General features: G+C 45.8%; 1 protein-coding gene across 3 annotated transcripts in view; it reads right to left on the reverse strand.

Annotated features, from left to right (window-relative positions):
* Window positions 1-2,977: 2,977 nt before the first annotated feature.
* Window positions 2,978-19,979, reverse strand: part of SETD5 (SET domain containing 5) — a 63,750-nt gene continuing 46,748 nt past the window's right edge. For all 3 annotated transcript variants that reach the window (XM_056501266.1, XM_056501265.1, XM_056501264.1), the window contains 8 exons: window positions 17,682-17,811; window positions 16,241-16,494; window positions 13,869-13,925; window positions 12,020-12,487; window positions 10,076-10,353; window positions 7,277-7,410; window positions 4,206-4,279; window positions 2,978-4,028 (listed from right to left, as the gene is read on the reverse strand). In XM_056501266.1, coding sequence (XP_056357241.1) covers window positions 3,429-4,028; window positions 4,206-4,279; window positions 7,277-7,410; window positions 10,076-10,353; window positions 12,020-12,487; window positions 13,869-13,925; window positions 16,241-16,494; window positions 17,682-17,811 — 1,995 coding nt within the window. In that variant the 3' untranslated portion in view covers window positions 2,978-3,428. The remainder of the gene's footprint in view (window positions 4,029-4,205; window positions 4,280-7,276; window positions 7,411-10,075; window positions 10,354-12,019; window positions 12,488-13,868; window positions 13,926-16,240; window positions 16,495-17,681; window positions 17,812-19,979) is intronic.

The following is a 19,979-nucleotide window of genomic DNA, read 5'->3' on the forward strand; positions in this document are numbered from 1 at the left end:
GACAGCAAGGCTTTCCCTGCCACACGGCATGGCCGGGTGTGCGCGAGCACTCCTGTACCCACCCGGCCTCCTGGCTGTACCTCGCTGGCCCGCGGTGATGGCGTGTGGGAAGTCGGTGGCCGCTGCCCGGGGCTGGGTCCGGCGGCCTCCATGGCCACACACAGCAGCCGTGAGCTGACACACCGGCACGGGTGGCTGCTGCCTGGCTGTGCCTCTGCTGGCCAGACCAGCGTGTGTGCGTGAGCTTCCCCTGGCCACAGGGGCTTGGGTCACCACAGCCCTCGCAATGCAATAAAATCCTCGGCACTGGCCGTGTCTCAGTGCGAGCAGCTGGGGCTCCTTGCAGGGCCCAGGGCAGGGCCCCCAGGGGCTTTGTGGGGGCCCTGGCAGGGCTGGACCCAGGCACTGGGCAAGGCCAGGGAGCAGGGCGAGTGGGAGCAGGGAGCAGAGTGGGACTAGGGTCCTGGGATGGGGCCGTGGAGCTTGGAGGCTGCTGGGGGCAGTGAAGGGCTCTGCAGGACCCAGTGCCGCACCGGGCACCAGGGGTTGGCTGGAGCAGGTAAGTGCTGCCCTGAGGCCCTGCGGGGTGGTGGTGGGGGATGGAGCTGTGCCAAAACACCATCTGGGAGCCAAAGCCACCCGGGATGGAGTGGGTGCCAGCATTCCTGCCAGTGCCCTCTGCTAGCCATGAGCCCAGCGGTGCCCACATCCCTGACAGCTGCCCCCCAGAATGTGGTCAACAGGAACCCACAGCACCCGGGTCTTGCCAGCTTGCGAGTGCTGTTGCCAGCTGAATTGGAAAAACAAACCAAGAAAATCAGTGGAGAAAGGAATACAGTAGCTGTAATATATCTGTATTTTAGTACAAAGTTTGATACAGTGTTTCACAAAACCTTATTGAAAAATATAATTCAAACCAGACAAGCTCGGAGCCCTGTGTTGTGGGGTGGGTTGGGATGGGTTTTTCCTGGCCATCACTAAAGGGGGTGGTCTGTAAGGAGGCCAGAGAGGCCCCTGTGAGTGTCTTGAGCTGTGGTGGGGAGCACACCCTGCAGCCTTGCGAGCTGAGCCTCCACCCACATGGTCTGGTACACAAAGAGGGGCTCTGGTCAGAGGGACTCCCCAGAGAAAGGGTCTATCCCACTTCAGGACAAAGCAGGGGGTGGGGCATTCATCCCTAGGGGCCTTTGAACCCGTCCCTTCTGCCTGTGCACATGGCAGAGGAGGCTGAGAAGAGCAGGGTTGGTGCTACCCACAGTTGCTTTCAGGAGTAGTGGAGATGGAGCCACTCTTAGAGGATGCAAAAGGACAGAATGAACCATAACAGATGCTGTCCCATAGTGTCAGGGGGAACATTCTCACAGTGAAGGTGGTCAAAGACCAGAAGCCATGGGCACCTCAAACCAGCATGTGCAGACACACCTGGCAGGCCAAACACCAGGCTTCCTAAGGAAAAGGCAAGCAGTATGAAAACCTTGGATACCAGCTTCTGGTACACCAGAAAACAGGTTTTAAAGCAGGTGCAGAGCTAAAAATTTCATAACCCCAGCCAGGAGCTCAGGGAATTTCCACAGGAACAGCAGCTCCCACAGCAGCTTCTAGCTTCACCTGGCAGAAGGCAGGTCTGTAAGGCTTCTCCTGCAAGGATTTGCCTACCCTGCAGCAAAGAGAGATTTACATGGCCTCACCCCCCTGCCCTGTGTCCTGGGCACCAGCGCTCAAGGTAGTAAGAAATTCAACAATACTTGTTTTCAAGTTAAGTATTTTTATTATCAAAATTATTACATCTCTTGTGAAAGTTCAAATGTTACAGCATGGTGTAAAAACTCCACTAGAGTAAGAAGCTACAGCCCCCACCTTTCCTAGAGCTTTCCAGGGTCCCTCCCTCCTGCCCCCCTGCTGCGCCCGAAGGTGCTGGAGCCTCTGGGCAGGGCCCCTTGGCCCCCTCCCTCCACCTGGCAGGGCAGAGCCCGCCTGCCCCGTGCTGCTCAGAGCACGAAAGGGGAGGCTGCACCTCCAGGGCTAAGCCAAGTGGAGTTTACACCTATTTTATACAGTATACAGACACCCAGCTGTGGGGTGACAAGTTCCATCCCAACACGCTCACAGCCAGACAGTGTGAGAAAAGTTACTCTTTGTTTCAATATTTTAAAAGTCTCCCCTAGGCTGAACAAACACCTGATTCAATTGTGAATTAGAGAAATCTGTAACAGTCCTAAAAAAAGAGGAAGAAGACTGTGCATCTGCAAGGAGAGGGGAGACAGACTCACAGCATTATGTTATCCAAGAGAAAGGAGAAGTTCCACTGCAGCACCAGGGATGACACCTGTCATATATTAGCTAACCTACTATGGTTATAACTGAATATAAAATTAGATAAATAAAAACACGCCCGATATTACAGTAAACAAGTGAGAAAGAAGCTGGCAATCGTATGGAATTGAACACACAGCGCACTGTGTCTGGGCTGGCTCTCCTGCCACGCTCGGCTGGGAAACACCCCACATGGCACTGGAGAGCCTCTGGCTCGGCACAGACCGGGGTCCCCACCCAGCACCACCCCTTGCAGTGCCCCTGCTCCTCTGCCTGCAGCCCCCCGTGTGCCACAGCATCACTTGACTGATCAGAGCCCGGCCATCCCCTGTGCGTTGGCACCAGCAGCCAGAGAGCCCCGGCGCGCAGCACGGCCCCAGCCGTGCTCCTGTTCACAGATTCCTTAGGCGACCTTAAAAACACTCATTCACGACAGACCTGCAAAGAAGCAGCACATGACAGCGCACCCCGGATCCTCTGCAGCCACAGGCACACGCTCCAAACCCCTCCCCTGCTGTCTGCATTTGCAGAGACTCTGCTGTCCTGGAAAAAGCTCTGACGGCAGCAGTGGTGACCCAGGCCCAAAGGCAGCCATGTGCGCTCGTCTGCTTGTGACTGGAATGATCGTAACGGATTAAAGCCCTCCCCAGAACGCACTGAGAACCTGACCTATAAAGAGATCGGAGTTAACTTCCCCCAACATTTCCTTTAAACTGCTTTTGAATTCAGAACTGTGTCCGTGCTGCATGAGTGACTGTGGCCATGGGCACGGACCAGAGACAGAGGCTGCACCACAGTCATTGCACTTGAACCATTTGCTATTTTTTTTCTTTTTTTTTTTTTTCTTTTTTTTTTGTTTCTTTTTGTTTTTGCAATGTACCCACATGTCAGGGAACTGCTTTGCTACAGTCTCTGCCTCAAGAGAAATCTGTGTTCTCCTACCAGGCCAGAGGCCAATACTGCTCACAAATCTCACCCGTGCATTTTCGACCTCAGCCTCTGACCCCTGGCACCCCAGCATCAGGTGCAAGCTCCCAATACCGGCCCAGGAGCCACTTCCAGAGGTGACTGGAAGGAGCTATGGGCAGTTTTGTCCTCCTGAAGTCCAGGCAGCCCTAGGAAAGTCCTGTTTGAGTCTTAACTCCAGAACCTTGAAGCTGCTGCAGTCTGTACTGATGGACACTGCTTCCCCCGCGGTGCGGATAGTGTTGTGCATTGGAAATGACAGCGCCCCGGGAGCCCTGGTAGAGAACAGACTGCCCAGAGTTCGGCAGGCTCATAGTCCGCAAGTCTGACTGTAGTGACCGAGCACTTTGGGGAGCGGAGGAAGAGCCTGACACGCCTGTGCAGGGCTGGGAGCCCGACTCTGAGGAGAGAGAGTCCACAGCTGTCTGCTGTGCCGGGCTGGCAGCTGCAGGGCAGCTCTTCCTCAGGAGGCTGCTGCTGATGCTGCCAGAGTGCTGCTGGCTGCTGAAATACCCCGAATTCCCTGCAAACAGGGCAGAGGAGTCTGTGGAGACTGAGTGGGCAGGACTGGAATATGAGGTGGAGGAGAGGGATGTTTCCGAGGAACCGTGGGACAGGCTGTGTCCTGTCCTCTGTGCTGCTGCTCGGTAGCTGTATCCAGGAGACGGTGCGAGGTGCCCTCGGTACGGGGAGGAGCTCTGCTGGAGCAGGGTCTGTGACTCTGCCTGGGGACTGTCAGACTGCAGCAGCTGAACAAGGCATGCAGGAAAAAAAGAAAAGGCATGTCAGGCTGAATTCCCCGTTTCCTACCTGCTTCTCATCCTAAGGTGCTTAGTACAGCACTGTGAACAATGGCAGCTAAACACTGTTTCTCTCCTTATAAAAGCTTTCTTTCAGAGTGGGAGATGGGATATGAAAGCATTTACCTGGTAGCTGTATCGAGAAGGACTGTAAACTGCTGGTCCTTTGTGGGCTTCTGGAGTGTCTCCTTCTGCTGCATCTGCAATTTACAGGCAAGATGTTAAACCTCACCCCACTGACCAAGGCGACAGCAGCTCCCTCTCAAATGACACCACACAGTCCAGTCCTTGTGTTCTGCATTCAGCACCAGCTGAGATCAGAGCAGCCTCCCCAGCCACCAGCATTTCAGAAACTGAGAAACCCAGCAAAAGACAATTGGGAAACCTTAACGTGTGTCAGGAGCCACATGTGTAAGACTGGCCGTTCCCCTCACACCAGTGTGCTCTGGTTTATCACAAAGCCCACCTGCCTTGGACCAGCCTGTCTGAATGACCACATCTGGAGATAATGCACATACACAGCCAGGGCTCCCCTTCCACAGGATATGAGAGGCAGAAGATGGTTTCTAAAGACTTAGCAATTTCTCACACAGTCTTGGTTACAGGAATCCACACTGGAAACAGTTAGAGCTCAGGAGACAAAACTGCCCTTGTTAGAGGGCTCTCAGCAGGATCCTGTGGTGGGTTTTCCTCAAAGGCAGAACCAGGCGCTTCTGAAGACAGACATCCTGTGCTGCCATTTTGGGGACTATGGTTTATAACACAACTGAGCTGCTTCAGAGATACTCCTGGAATTCAGAAATGTCTGTTTTTCTAACAGGCCAAGATGATGAAAATAATTTGAGGTTTGAAGGGCACTGGTAATATACATACTGATCCACCTCAGATTTGTGAGAGACCAAGAGGAATAAAATGTTTCCTGACAGAGGAAGCCTTTTTTGCACTTCAAGGGTGGGTGAGCTTCTTGTCCTACCATATCATTGAACTTGACCTGGGGTAGGCAAGAAGTACTTACTGAAGTGACATAGCCACTGTGCCACCTGTGTGCTTCAGCTGCTACCCCTGTAACCATGGCTGGTGATCCTGCTTTCTGCAGGAGGGGTGAAGCTGCTGGGACTAGATGATTTCACATCAGAGCTCTCCTGCAGACTAATGAGACAGAACTGTTTATCTGCAGCATCTCAGGGATTCTCAGCAGCCACGTTTGAAATGCCTTGGTGAAACAGTGTTGGTATTAATATCAAATTTATATGACAGATGTGTCTCAGTCATGAAACAGGACACGCTGCCTCAGTCTGCTCTGTACTTCTGCCAGACACGTCTGGCTTTGCCCCAGCTGCACTGGCAAAAGCATCAGTGCCAGCAGCATCTGTGGTTCTGCTGCCATTGTCCTTTCTCTGCTACACCACAGTGCTGGCTTAGCTAACATGGATCTGGATATAGCTCTTGTCTGTTCTTGAGGCTCAGAAATTCCCTCAAGGCACAGGCCTGCAGAGAGACTGGGGTATGAAGCTTCCAGCATGTGTCCTGTGCCACCTTCCCATTGCTGAAATGCCATCGATGCAGCAAGGGACTGTTTGGTGACATTCCAAGTACTGAAGAATGGCAAAAATCAGACGTTTAGGGCACGTTTTGTTAAAAAGTCATGCACAGAAGAGCTGTTCAATCCAGAGATTGGTGTGATTAAAAGAAGTCGGGTATGAGAATCACAAGAAATCTAAAGATTTCTGCAAGAAACTGTTTATTAAAAGGTTGAGCACACCAGGAGGGCTGCACAATTTACTGGCACTGCCTGTTCCCAGAAAGAAACCTTGACAAGTTAAAGACTACTGAAAGACTAAATTACAAAGGGTAAATAAACTATGACCTTCCTGAATTTGCTTTATGTAAACTTAAAAGCTAGAGCCAACATCTTCCTCCCCCATTCTCAATACCTGCACAAGAGAAGGACATGAGTAACTGCTTTTCTTGGCTGTACTGGCCTGTGCCAACCTAAAGCATATATGAAGTGACAGGTTTTGCTGAGAGCAGCTGCAGTTCTCAGAAGCGTGCGATGCACACAAATTTCATTTCATTGCTACATGCCTCATCAGCAAACCCTCCAACTTTGGGATTTTTTTACTTCCTGTTAATATTATCTGTTATAGCATCAAGTGAAAATGTGCATCTTCATAACTCCTCCAGGTGCTACCAGGAACTAGCAGGGACTCAGCCACCCATTTGTTTCACTAAGAAGCAGAGCAGCAACTGGGGGAGGGGACATGGCTCAAAGAATCTAAACAAGAATCTAAACAAGCTGCTGAAGAAATTGCCAGAGCAAGCAAAAGAAGAAAAAATGCACTTTGCTGTGCTAAGATGAAGGAGACAAAATGACTTTTGTCAGCTGCAGCATTATGTTTTCACAACTCAGAATGGGATGGAGTTTATGTAACAAGGAAGATTTTATCACTGCAGATGAAAGTTTTAACTCCATCCTAATTCTTGGGTAACACTGAAGAGCCAGAGCTGTACAGGTTACACTGGCAAAGACCTGTTCCAAGAGGCTGGATTTTGCTTATCCCTATAAACAATAAACAAGAAAGCCACTTCCATTGGTATGAGAAAGACAGGGAAAAGACTCCCAGTGCGGTCCCATGAAACTGTGACATATTTGATAGGGAAGAGGACTTCCTCTCAAAACTAGATGAAGAAAAAGCACTGAAAATATGCACTTAGGTATACAAAACCAGGAGAACTCCAAATGAGAAGTCAATTTTTAAAGCTGGTCTCAAACACACCTTACTGCAGCTGGGGGGAAGTCTGATTTGGAATGAAGGAAATACACACTTGTCCTAAACTGCTCAGAAACAAGGTAATACACGTGGCTCAATTCACCCAATGACCATTAAATGACAGCTCTTTCAGAGCACAGGAGGTGTTAACCCATCTGTCCAAGAATAAAGAAGCTGTCCCTGTCAGAGTCAAGGTGCAGGCATCTTGAATTTAATCCCTGGAAAAGATTGGGGTCTTCCAGGTCTAACAGAAGAGGGATACAGGCTAAGCAATATCTGAGTAACAGTAAAGTTTGGTTTGCAGAAGGCAGCTTTGATAACATTAAAGATGAAGGTACACCTAACCAACTTGACAGACAGATTGCCAAAGTTATCCAAGCACATAATTTCCCACCAAGCAAATATCCCAAAGTTGCACCATCCTACCTGCATCTCTCTCAAGAGCACTGTCCTGGGAAGGGGAGGATTCGTGTCTCTGGGACACCTTTGCGCCGCTCCGCAGAACCTTCTCCAGCATCCCCCGGCCCTCGCGCAGCCTCTCCACCGACGTTGGGACCATCCTGCAACACAACCCAGCAACAGCTGAGCACTGCTGTGACATGGCTGAGAGCAATGTGACCAATGCACAGGGGATCAGACACCACCAGCTCTTTAGGTAGATGACAAACAAACTTCTGAACTGCTTTTGCCATGTGAAAAACCTCCAGTGGGATTCCCCTACTACCATGATGCCAGTGCCCTCAGAACACCAAGTCTTTAATCAAAAACATGGTATAAACATCCAGTTCAGTAAATCACCTCATTACAGAAAAGTTATTTTGAGATTCAATACCTTTTTGAAAATGCTGGTATTGGCTTAAGATTAACTGCAGTTATTTTGCATCATTACATTCATTCAAACTAAGCAGAAGCAAACTCAATACCTTTATGATAATACAGTGCCTAGAAAGTATAGTTGGATACTGCAATATTCCTGGGCAGAGCTAGCTGGGCCATTTTGCCCACTAATGCCACTGTTTATGTCCTGTTTATTTTGTAGTGTGAAAACTCTCCACTCAAGATTAATGCTAGATATTGTTCCATTTTATAACTGTCTTGTCTAAGGGTGAAAAAGAGGTGAAGTGGCTTTCCTAAAGCCAAACTGTTGAAGAAAAACAGAGCTACAGACAAACCCCCAGGCTCTTGGGTCAACATTCCATCTACCACACACAGGACCATCCAAATCTCTTTGGAAAATGTCTTTTAACCTATAGACAGCATCACCATGACCAGGGATTTACTCTGCCTTTACTCTGGACACTGATGAATTTGTGCCTTAAAAATGCCTGAATTTAAATATTTAGACTCTATTAAATGCATTGCATATGATGCAAGCATGCAGATTAACTGTGTATTGACTCATTTCTATATTTAATTTTTGTTAAGATATATTGAAAACTGCGCTTTCCATTAGGATTTTTTTATTGTTTGCTTAGAGCCTTGTTTTCTGCAAGGCTGGGTTTACTGAGAAGCAACACATCTTTTTACATTGTGATGGCTTTATCCTGGCAACTGAAATAGACAAACTAATTTTTTTTAAGAAAGCTATTCTCAATTATTGCAGAATTCAGCAAAGACCTGGAAAACTCTACACATTAAGGAATAGAATTTTAGCTCCCACCAATTTCTTCTGTGCCTAATGTTATTGTGAATGTCTGGAAATGTATCTGATATAAGCACACAGAGTGAAAGATGAAACTGGGTCACTTTACCTAAGTAACAGGCTCTAACATATTTTTTAAAAGTAGAAGGTCAGTGTACATTTGTCAGCCATGCCCATTAAAACACAGAAACCCAAGAATTTTAAAGGCAGCAAATCTGCTTAAACCCACTTCAAAATGTATCAGCATGGTTTCAACTTTATATCCAGTGTGCCACAACAATAGGATCTTTATTCCCACACAATACTTACTTCTAAAACCACGTGGGAAACTGAAGCCAGAGCAGGACCTGCTGAGGGAGCTGCAGATGAAGCTCACAGAACACAAAAGATGGTACTAAAGCAAGGATGCCACACTGACATCTCCCCCTGAACTAGTTTTAGTTCATTCAGCTGGTTGGCTTTTTTCCTACTCTTTTACAGGCAGAAGGAAGTAGAGCAGGAGAACAACATGGGCTATTACCACTTTTATAGAATACCTGAAAATAAAATTATGATGATAAACCAATCATTATCAGACTGCCTCAGCTGTGACCAGTCCCATATCTGGCAGAAGGTCATCTGGTAGACAGAAAACAGTCAGAGAAATAAAAGACAAATTGCTTCTATCAAACTCTGCTTGAAAAGGGATGGAAAAAGAAAGGAAAGAGATGTATTACTCCTCCAAATTCACCCAAATGCTTTCAACACAAACTTCACACTTCTCACTGCCCTCAGCACTGCTTTCCATCTCTCCTCATGCCACCCCCTGCCACTGCCCAAGCAGTGACCCAACTATGTATGTGGAAATCAGCATCAGGAAAGGGGGGTGTGTGTCTGTGTGTGCCTTTCTGCTGATGTGTGCACAACCAGAACCTGACTCCAAGGCAGCAGAGCCAGTGCCCTACACAGCTCCAGTCAGCAGAACCTCCCAGCCACCACTATAATGCACTATAATGCCACACTCGCCAATTCAGTGCACTACTTCATGTTTTCGACCAGGTTCAAACATGCTTGAAGACCTTCCCCTTATCAAACCTTCTCATGGTAACCATGATAAAGGTGCTTTGTTCATGCCTTAGGCATGCCACTGACCAGTCTGGTAAATTAGCAAAGCTGGAATTGTTGCACAATTCCTGCTTCTCAAATATGAGGCTGTGAGCTATCCTTCAGAACAGGAGTGGACTTAGTTCCACTCATGTCCAAAAAGACTGAAGGTTTAGCAGAAAAAGACTTTAGGATTAGACTTTCATTGCCTGGACAAGACCTTACAACTCCAGACTCAAAAGTGAACTGGTGGAAGAGCAGCAACTGCTTAAGTTTGTACTTTTCAAGACAGATTTTTGATATCTAAGCCAAGAACTAAAAGACAGGCTGAGAAGAGTGCTGGTATCCTTCACAGTTGTTTAGCAATTATGAAAGAGAACAATACCAAGAGGTCCAAATGAATCCATCCCACTGCACGTATTTTTATGGAAATGCCCCCTGGGGAGTTTGGTCCTTCCCTGTGGAGCAATCTCAGGCTTGCTCGGAATAGTAACACTCACCACCTACTGCTGATGCTCTCCTGGGATTTACTGAGTGATGATGAGGAACTGCAGCCCCTCGAGTCTGGTGGGCTGATGTCCTCTACGTGAGGCAGGGAGGGATGAGAAGGGGAGAAGCCGCTTTGTGGGGAGGAGGGAGCTCGTGCTGCCGAGCCGGGCAGGCCGTTCCCGTCCCCCTCGGCGCCGCTGCCCTGCCGGGTGGGGGTCCCCGCGCCGCGCCCCGAGTCGCCGCCCTCCTTGGCCTCCTGCTTCCGCTTGCGGTACTCGAGGAGCGATACCTGGGGAGGAAACACAGCCGTGAGGCAGGGACACTAGGGCAGGGGGATGGACAGGCCCACGCAGCGTCCAAAAAGTCTCCTGGGTCTGCAGGTAGAACTTGAAAAGGCGTGTTGGGATTATCAACTCTTGCTGCATCTGCAGGCACTCCAGAAAAGAGCTTAGTGGTGCAAATTCAGACTGCCATGATCACCAATCATTTACTTTTTATGACCAATAAATCAGCAGAAACATCCAGCTCATTTGCTTCTCTAACCACCTGGATTTTCACTTTACTTCGGGAGATGCATATTCAAGCAACAATCTTCTATAACCTCCCTCCTCTCAAAACCCTCTATACCCTCTTTCTGGTTCATGACATTTAATTTTTTTTCAATATACATCCCCAAAAAAAAGTATTAAGAGTCTTCTTCACAGAACTGGTATCTTCAGTGCCCAATTCATCTGTACTACTTCAGCCACATTAACACTAGAAGCTTGGTGAAGCCTTGCACAGAATTTTAACTGGCTTAGAGCAGGTTCCTGCTATGGAGGCATTGCAAATTTCCAGCACTAACACTGAAACAAACTGCTTGTAGCCAAGGTAGAATGTGTTTTGAGCAAAGCAGTCTCAGATTTGTCAAAGACACCAACCAAAGATAAAGCAGCTTCAGAACACAAGGTCAGCAGAACCAAAAAGACACAAATATTTCCAGCTGACCACTTACCTTTCAGTGAGCCTTCCCTCAGAGTTATTATGAGGTAAGGAGCCATAGAAGACTCACAGAAGGCAGCTCTGCTGAAGAATTTATCAGCTATGACTCTATGCCTGTACAGAAGGCTTTATGATGCTAAAATATTGAACAGGGTATTTCCAAAAGTAACTCAACATATGAAGGTTTTAAGTAAAGTGTAATTTTAAAAGAAAAACCAAAGGGAAAAAAATCAAGGCTCTCCAGAAATGGAAAGGAAATAAGATATTCCATGCAGCTGGACCCTTATACAAGTGATCTGAGTTACCACACTTGCCATAAAAAAAATCCAAGCACAGGAAAAGGCAATGATATTTGTCCCATGAGTACCCAATTTTATCACAGCACTACCTTGACTTAACATTTTACCTCAATTTTAGTCCCATGAGGGTCACTGACTTGCTGTAAGAAACGAGTATGTATTTGCTTTTGTTAAACTATATTCATGTGTTTTCAGTTTCAAAGAGCTAAAATTTAAATAACCTTCGTCTTACTTGTGTTGCAATGTTATGGAAATGTTCTAATATGTTCTAGTATACAGCCTATGTTTTCTTTTGAAACATTACACCCTCTTTCCTAGTAAGGACCCTTTTCATCCTGATAAATAACACCTCCCCCAGCTGTACAGCTGCACTGTGTTATTGCTCTGGGTCTTGTCTCAGTTTAACAACTGTTAATGAAAGCTGCCAGCATCCTGCTCATTTTTCTGTGATCCCAGATGTATTTGCACTGTGCTGTCTTTTTTTTCCACTTCTCACATCAAAATCTTGCCTAAAGGGTAACTCTCTCTCTTGTAACGACTGTTTTCACCCAGGCACTGGATGCCTGGATAATTTGCCCAGACTCCCTTTGTTCTCCCTATAAGTCTTTGCAGGAACCTGAGTGGGAACTGTAAACGTCACGGCAATCTAAGAATTTCTTTTACAGGAGTACTTGCCTTCTTCCTTTGTGGTGGATTCTGAGGAGCAGCTCTGGTGCCTTCAGAAGCCCTCTCACTGCAGGGGGACATGGATCCATGCACTGTCTCTTTGAGCAGCCCTGACTCGTGTCTGCTGAAGTACCCTTCTGCAGGAGAGCTGCAGCACCCTGCTTCCGAATTCACCGGCTTCCTCTCTCCCAAAGGAGGAGACCCCCGCAACACCCCATCCACACGTGGCATAGCGTTCAGTGGGGAGAAGGCATACATTAAATTAAACTCTGTCCGAAAAGCCTGATCAGAGCTTCGTAGCAGCATCTGTGCTTCCCCACTTTTCCCTGGGAAGTTCATCTCCGAAGTAGAGTTTGTGGAGGATTGTGGAGCCACATCTGAGGATGCAAAGCTGAGCAGCGATGGCCGTTCCTGGCAGGTGTTTGCACTGGAATCCAGGTACCCAGCCTTCAAATCCAGGTCGGATCGGAGGCAGACCTGGAAAATCCGAGGATATAGGAGGGGGTTGGGTAGTCAGGAAAAGGGTTAAGCAAGGGTAGGGAGTGAAATTTAAGTCAGAAAATCTTCTGTACAATGCTAGCTTCCTGTTTCCCCGTTCCTTTCTGATTACCCCTTTGGTTCTTTCCTGCACTGTTCTGCTCGTTCCACAGGGGAATGACTAAGACTCAACAATGATCAGTTCAGCTGTCCAACATGGGATGCTCTTTCCCCTTCAGCAGTCCTTCTGCAGCAAGAGGATAAAGCTCAACACTATCCCCAGGCAGTTAATGAATTAAACTCAGCATTTTCAATTGCCTCATACATCCCCAAGTTGATGTTAACACAGAGCAGTAGCCAGGAGAGAATAGAATAGATCTGCTGTCCTTCTGCTGTTTTATTAGCCAAGTTCTTGTCTGTCCCAAGTCAGCCACTACCAACTTCCTAACAATAAAATACCCAAGACCTCTAAGCCATTTGTTTTCACTTATTGTGAGCTTTGGAAATCTCTAACAATAGTACATTCATTTAATTTCTACTGCATTTTTACATTTCACAATTTCCAACAAAACCACAATGGCATAATCTTTGTGCTGTCAGAGTTTGTGGAGCACTAGGCAATGATACAACAGTATATTAATTTATCTACTTAAAGTGCCAAAAACCCTCCAGGGCAGCAGAATAATCATCTCCTTCACCACATTAATATGTCAGGATCTCAGACAATGAGTATAACTGACAAGATTTCATCCTCTTTGCAGGACTACAGTGCAGAGGGAAAAACACAGCAGCACCAGGCACCAACTCTGCTCTCCTGCTGTTGCAGAGAACATTTCCCCTGCTGTATTACAGCTCCAAGTAATCCACCACATTGGAGATGAGCACATATTTTTCTACTATGAAACAACTGAGCAAAGTAGTTAATCTCATCTTTTACAACAGGTCAGGGTAAGCAAAATACTATTTTTTAGCATCTCTTCAATATTTTCAGTCTGCAAGTGAGTAGGTGGTAAGTCAAGGCTGAAGAGAGCAGGTCAGGTGTACCACTGTGTGCTCGCCAGTCAAAACTGGCAGTGAAGGCTCTCCCTTCCCCAGCAGCCATTTGGCCACTACTCAGTACCACTATTGGGCTGGGCTGAGCCTGAAATTGGTGATGCTAATTCCAGCATCCCCAAATCTCTTGCCTGCACCTCAGCAGCTGAGACATACTGAGTCTTTGCACCGTTTGTTTCTCACAAGGGCCAACAAGCGAATCAAATTCCAGATTTCAATTTGTTTGTTTTGTTGTGATAACCCTGAAAACTCTCCTCAGCCTTACTGCCATGCCTGCACACTCCTCCCTCCCCTCCCACCACACACAGTGCCCAGGTGCCATAACTACCTCAGGTGACATGGACTCAGGCCTATGCGCAGGGGAGCTCTCGGGGGAGGATACGTTCTAGAGGAGGGAAAAGCATCTAGTTATTCATCTACTTCCAAAGTCAAGAGGTAATTACAATGTACAAAAGCACACAGGTTAGCAATGGTGATTGTAAACAACTATCCCAACAACTGGCCCCAGCCTGGACAGCATCATGGTTGGTTTCTAAAGCTTCCTGGAAGCACAGATAGGACTGGGTTACTGCATCTCATGATGCAACTTAGTACCCAAAACATGAATGTTAAGAAAAGCAGCAGCCAACTCTTTATTATTTCTGATGCTGTCAGACAGATTTTGCACCATGAAGAATAGAGAAAGACACTTACGTTTTTTGGTCTAAGAACATGAGAGAGAAGAAAAGCTGGTATAGCCCAGAAAGTAAACTAAGATCCTCCAAAGACTAAGATGACCTTACATATAGACATATACTATAAAACAAACGTGTCTCTTTCAATCCACTGTGGGCCACCTTTCCAGCTCAAATCAACAGAAGAGGTGTGAGCAGCCAGCTTTATGAAATGTTGTATTATCTGAGCACCTATCAGTAAAGGCAGTGTACACATGTGACACCACAGTTAAGGGCTCTTCCCTTTCCATGCTACTGAGCAGGCCTAAAATAGAATCAGAGAGGCAGGATTCCCAGAGCTATGTTGCTATCAGAGAAATATAGCAGGAGTACTGTTTTCTGCAAACTAGAAAACCTCAGAAAACGGAGGAATCTCAGAAACTTCTTAACAAAAAGTTCTGACAAATTCCACAAAAAAAGCAGAGGCATGTCATCATGCTTCTGGCCACTCTTATGAATATAGAGGGGCCAAGCATCCTCTAAGTTATTTCCACTCTAAAAACATCACAAAACTGAGTCTGAAAAACCTCAATCTGTAAAAACCTGACAAACAGAGGTTCAGAAGCTTGTGATACAAGCTTTACAGAGAGCAGCTAGGAAATCAGTCAAGAAGGAAGTTTGTTAAAAAATATATTTCCCAACAAGACAAGATGGGAAGTCACAACTTCTGCTTGCTTGAGGAAGCTTGTAAACTGATGGAAGAATTTTTGTGTTGCTCTTTTCTCACACTGCCACAGTTTTATACTTGTGGAGATGCATTCACTCATTCAAACTTTGGTCCAGTGAGTTGTTGGATTTTTTTCAAGAGGAAAAAAGGTAAAAGGCAAGTAAGTTATAGATACCCATTGAAATCAAGGCTAATTAACACTAAAGTGGAAAGGAGTGATTAGACTGTGGAGGTTCATGGCAGCACTGCCCTGATCTGTCACCTCAACCAAAGGTTTCCAGTAAGGCTTTTTCTGCCTGAAACAGTCTTGCACCTCTCTCCTCAATGCTCCACAATCTTCCCTGCTAAAATCTACAGACTTGCCTCTCAAACAGCTTTCAAGAAAGGGCTCTCAATCAAAATAATCAAAGCACACTAAGCTGAAAGTACCAGGAAGGAATATCTGCCCTGTTGCAAAAGAGATGAGGGAGTCCTGCAGGACAGTCAGTCCTGGTATGGAGCAGGCCATCACTGCACCATTTTTTAAGATGGTTTTAACTGGCAGAGTATGAGCAGCTGTCTTGAAGTCTTCCATGAGGGTTTTTAAATGAAAATATGCATTACTAAAAAATAAAACTAAACCTGCAAGCAGCACGATCCCTATTCACAGGCACAGAGTGGAGTGTCCTGGCTGGATGAATACTGGTAAATCTCCCACAGAGTTCAGAGCAATGGAAACCACCTACACAGCCTGCTCATTAATTCTAATGAATTAATTTTTGCAGAAGGAAAACTATCAAGAAATCCAAAGTATTAAGGCAGTTTCCTTTTACCCAGTCCACTTAAAGAAAACCAGAGAATATAGTGGAAGATGACATGAAGTTTTGTTGCCATACTCAGGGTTACTGAAAGCTGTTTGGGAAAAGAGGAGCCAAGGATATCTTACAGCCTCTGGAAATGGAATACTTGTACTCTTTGGAAGCAGCAGGGATTGAAAACCCCATTGGCACAGAGACCTGAAGTAGAGAAGATGATTAAAGATCACTGAAAAACCTGAGAAATTTAGGAGCTACCCTGCAGAAATAGAAAAAAAAATAAGACTAATGTTACTGATAGCTACAAAGTGAGGGGAGGCTGAGCTGTAGCAAAGTTTGACATTTCACAGAGCAGGAGATCTGTCCAGAAGTGAAGCAGAAGAGAAAAGCAGCAGTGCTCTTGAGGCTAAGACTGTGATGTTGCTCAGGAATACATGCTCAAAAAGAAAGGCGTCCCTAGTTCCACCTCTGCTACAAATATTGCTGTTCTTTTCTTTTGAGCACACCCAGTCCTGGGCAGATTTACCTCGAACTGTAGTGGAGTATTGCAGCGGCTGGCAGCCAGAGAGGGGATGGGTGAGAACATGATGCCGTAACCATTGCGGCTCTCCTCCTCCGCGGGCAGCGAGGAGCAGGGCGTGGCGAGCTGCGGGCTCGCTGCGCCGGGAGCCGGAGGGACGGGAGGCGGGGGCGTCACCGGGGACAGCGGCCGCAGCAGCTTCTTAACGTTCTGCTCCATCAAATAGCGAGACTTCCACTTCTTCAGGGGACTCAGCAAGTCTGAAACACAAACTGAGCTGAGCACACGGTTGAACCACTGACCATGAGCAAATCACAGGTTGTCTTCTTTCCCCTACTCCCAGCCCAAATGAAGCCTTCAATACAACTACAAAAGACTCCTAAAAATGAAGTACCTCTGGATAGCTCCTACATGTCTAAATACTGGTAACAGAACAATACATCATCAGAAACATGCACTGAACGAGGAAAGCAAATATTTCAACTAGAAGTAAGCACAAGAGGGAGCTAGGGGAAAGGAAGACAAGAAAGGTTAAAAAGAGGAGAGAAGAGAGGAGAGAGGTCAGAGGACATGTCATTGTGATTCTTACAAACAAATCAGAGGTAGCTCAGTTATCATTACCTGAACCTAATAGTTCTCTTTAGGCTACATCAATACAGCCCAAGCACATTTCCACTTCCACAAAAGATTAAAGCCTTTCCCTCAGTTCTGCCTTTCTTCAAAATAATAATCTTTTTTGATGCTTAGTTTAAAAAAAAACCTGAAAACAATTCACCAGTAAATTCTACAGGTTAGGCCTTGCTCGAGATGTACATTTATTGTTTCTGGCATTGTTTATTTCCTATTCATCTAACCTTTTAAAAATCTAATTTTTATTATCTGTGTGATGTCTAGCTTCCTGTTTGTCATCCTTGTAAAACTGATCCCTGACTGGGCTGATCTTCACTCTCTTTCTCTGCAAATTCAGATATAATATTTAACCATTCTGGTGCTTTACTCACAGATTTTAGCTTCTCCATCCTTGAGACTTAGGCTGTTTGTTTATTACACATGTACCTATAAGATTTTGCTACATCTTCCTACAGTGAGTAGGTATTTAGTTGTCCTTTTAACAGCATCTTGTTGAAGAGAGATGATCCTGGGCTCTCTTCCCTCTACCCCCTCCCTTCCATTGTACAAGATATCCCTGAGCACTGAGATTGATAATGCAATATTAAGTGATTACCTTTTCGTAGGAAAATACTGAGAAACTTTACAGATGCTCAAGCTAGAATTGGTCTGCAGAAATTTGAATGAACGGCAAAGCAACATTCTCACCTACCCATAAACTGTGCCATCAGGCAGCAGGACACATTAAGATGCTACTTGTACAGCTGCCTTTGGTATTCAGCACCCTCCCCAGCCTGACTCCAGTTCCCAGGCTGCCCTGATGGTGCTGAGCACTTACCTGTGTCATCTTTGCAGATGCTGGAGGAGCTGCTGTTCTCATTGCTTTGGTATAGACACTGGGTTCTGTTCTCTTGCGGAGCTGGTGAGGTCTGAGTCATCCCCTCTTCCAGGGCTTGTTTGATCCAGCGCTGAAACAAAACGAAACTGCATAAACGTGGAACTCCTCAGGTACTTTCTCTGCAATCCTGCAGGATGCACTCCAACTCCTACACTTGTGTGGAGCAGGGCAGGCTGCTCAGCAGCCTGGTGTTACCTTGCTGGCGTGAGCTCGAGTGGGAGTGTGTTAGAACACAGCTGTCAGCACTGAGCCCACCACCTACTGTGGCCCTTCCTGACATGGGTTCTGGGAGCAGCAATCATCAGCAGTACAGAGGTAAGTAAACGGCAAATTATATTTATAAAAATGCAGAACAGTGGCACCTAAAACTTATATTAAAACAACAATAATTTAAAAGAAAAGGGACAAAAATATCATGAACTATCTACAACCACTGATTTTTGCAAAAAAGCTGTTTCCTGCCTAGGAGAATAAATTTAAGCAAAAAAATATCTGATTAAAATGCAAGCAGCAGTTTTTAAGGAGGGTAAGCCAAAAAAACTAATAAAAGCAAGTCTTTTCTTCAGCTACTAATAAAAAAGATAAGTTACAGTAGTCTTCCGAACATGGACAATTAAGACTGTTTCACATCTCACACAAGCGAACATGAACTGAAGCCTCAGCAAATCAGCTGCTGCAGTGGGTGTGCCAGCCCTGTATCTTGATACAAACTGACTCCTGATGGCAGGAAGGAACCTTTGCTTATTCTACTATAAGGGTAACTGCCACAATACAAGGGAAAACACACAGGTGATCCAGTGAAATGATGGCAAGCTGCAGGAAAAAAGCAAACAGCAATTTTCATTTGTGTAGTTTACCCAGGGGACTCACTTTACCAGACTCTTCTTGTCCTGGAGAGGTTTAAAATTGTACTTTTACCTTTCAGCAATCCACAGTTCATCTGCATGCCAGCAATGTGTATCCTATTAGAGATACATGTGTGTGTCTTATGATTCCTCAAAGCTATCGTGAAAGTACATCACAAACTCAGTGGCCACAATCCTCAAAGTGAAAACTTCAATGCGAGGATGAAGAGCAGGTGACAGGATCTATTTTGAAGGCCTTCGCTACCGTACAGCAGATGCTTCTTCTCTGTTCAAATGGAACTCAAGGGATTCCACTGTGGCTGCCAGCAAAAGGGAGAAGTGCCAGCCAGTCTGGAGCACCTCTACCTCAAACGTGGCATCTGATCTGACAGCCAAGTCACTGCACAGTGTGTGATTAACGTGAGAGCAGCTTACAGTTCAGTTTCCTTGCGAAGTTCAGACACTGCCATGCTTTGGATGCAAACTGACATCATCAGCTGAATTTTTGGCACAGTTCTCAGTAGTTTAAGGATGAGGCCTGCTGACAATCCAAGAAAATATGTGATCTATTTCAACAGCCTTTATAAATCAACCTCCTTGGCTGAGTAGTCAATAGTAGACAAGACACAGATCAGGTCTTGAGAGAGCATATCATCAAGTTCTGGACCATTTCTAGACCTCAGCTGGCTGAAAAGGAGGTGTTCCCTGTGAGTTTTCTAAACATTCCTGAACATGAGAAGCAGACTTCTACATCTCCAGACTCTTAAATCATAAAATCACCAAATGCTAAAAAGCATTTTCCAAGAAAAAGCCAGGGATCTACAAAATGGATGAAACCCCTCACTGGAACAGATAACAATTACTTATATTCAAAAGGTAGAAATCTAACAAATTATTTCTGCAATATCTGTTCTGGACACAGCAAATTTCAGTACTTTATTAACTATTTAATGGAATAGCACTGTATTTAAATTTTCAGATTAAGAAACAAGAATGCCAGATGACAATAATTTTCCTACTAAATTGGAAAATGGATAGAGAAAAACACGACATCTTAGCACAGGCTAGAACAATCACTTCTACAATTACAGGCTACTACAAAACTAATGGGTCGCTCTAACAAACATACAAAATCACAAACTGAACATAAGTTTAAATCAATCTGTTAAAGAAAACTCAGTCAAACTGGGATGCACAAAATGGATACAGGTTAGAACACACAAAGCAACTTTCCTGCTTTGAAAATGTCCCAGCTGTAACACAACATTCTTCAACACAACAACTTCACAGGAAGGTGTGGACTAAATTGAAGTCATCCATAGTGAGATTAATCCACTCCCTATCCAGCAGTGAGAATTATAATTTGACTAGAAAATAGTCAAATGCAACAGAT

This window comes from Oenanthe melanoleuca, chromosome 12, assembly GCF_029582105.1.
Source record: "Oenanthe melanoleuca isolate GR-GAL-2019-014 chromosome 12, OMel1.0, whole genome shotgun sequence".
Lineage (NCBI taxonomy): Eukaryota > Metazoa > Chordata > Aves > Passeriformes > Muscicapidae > Oenanthe > Oenanthe melanoleuca.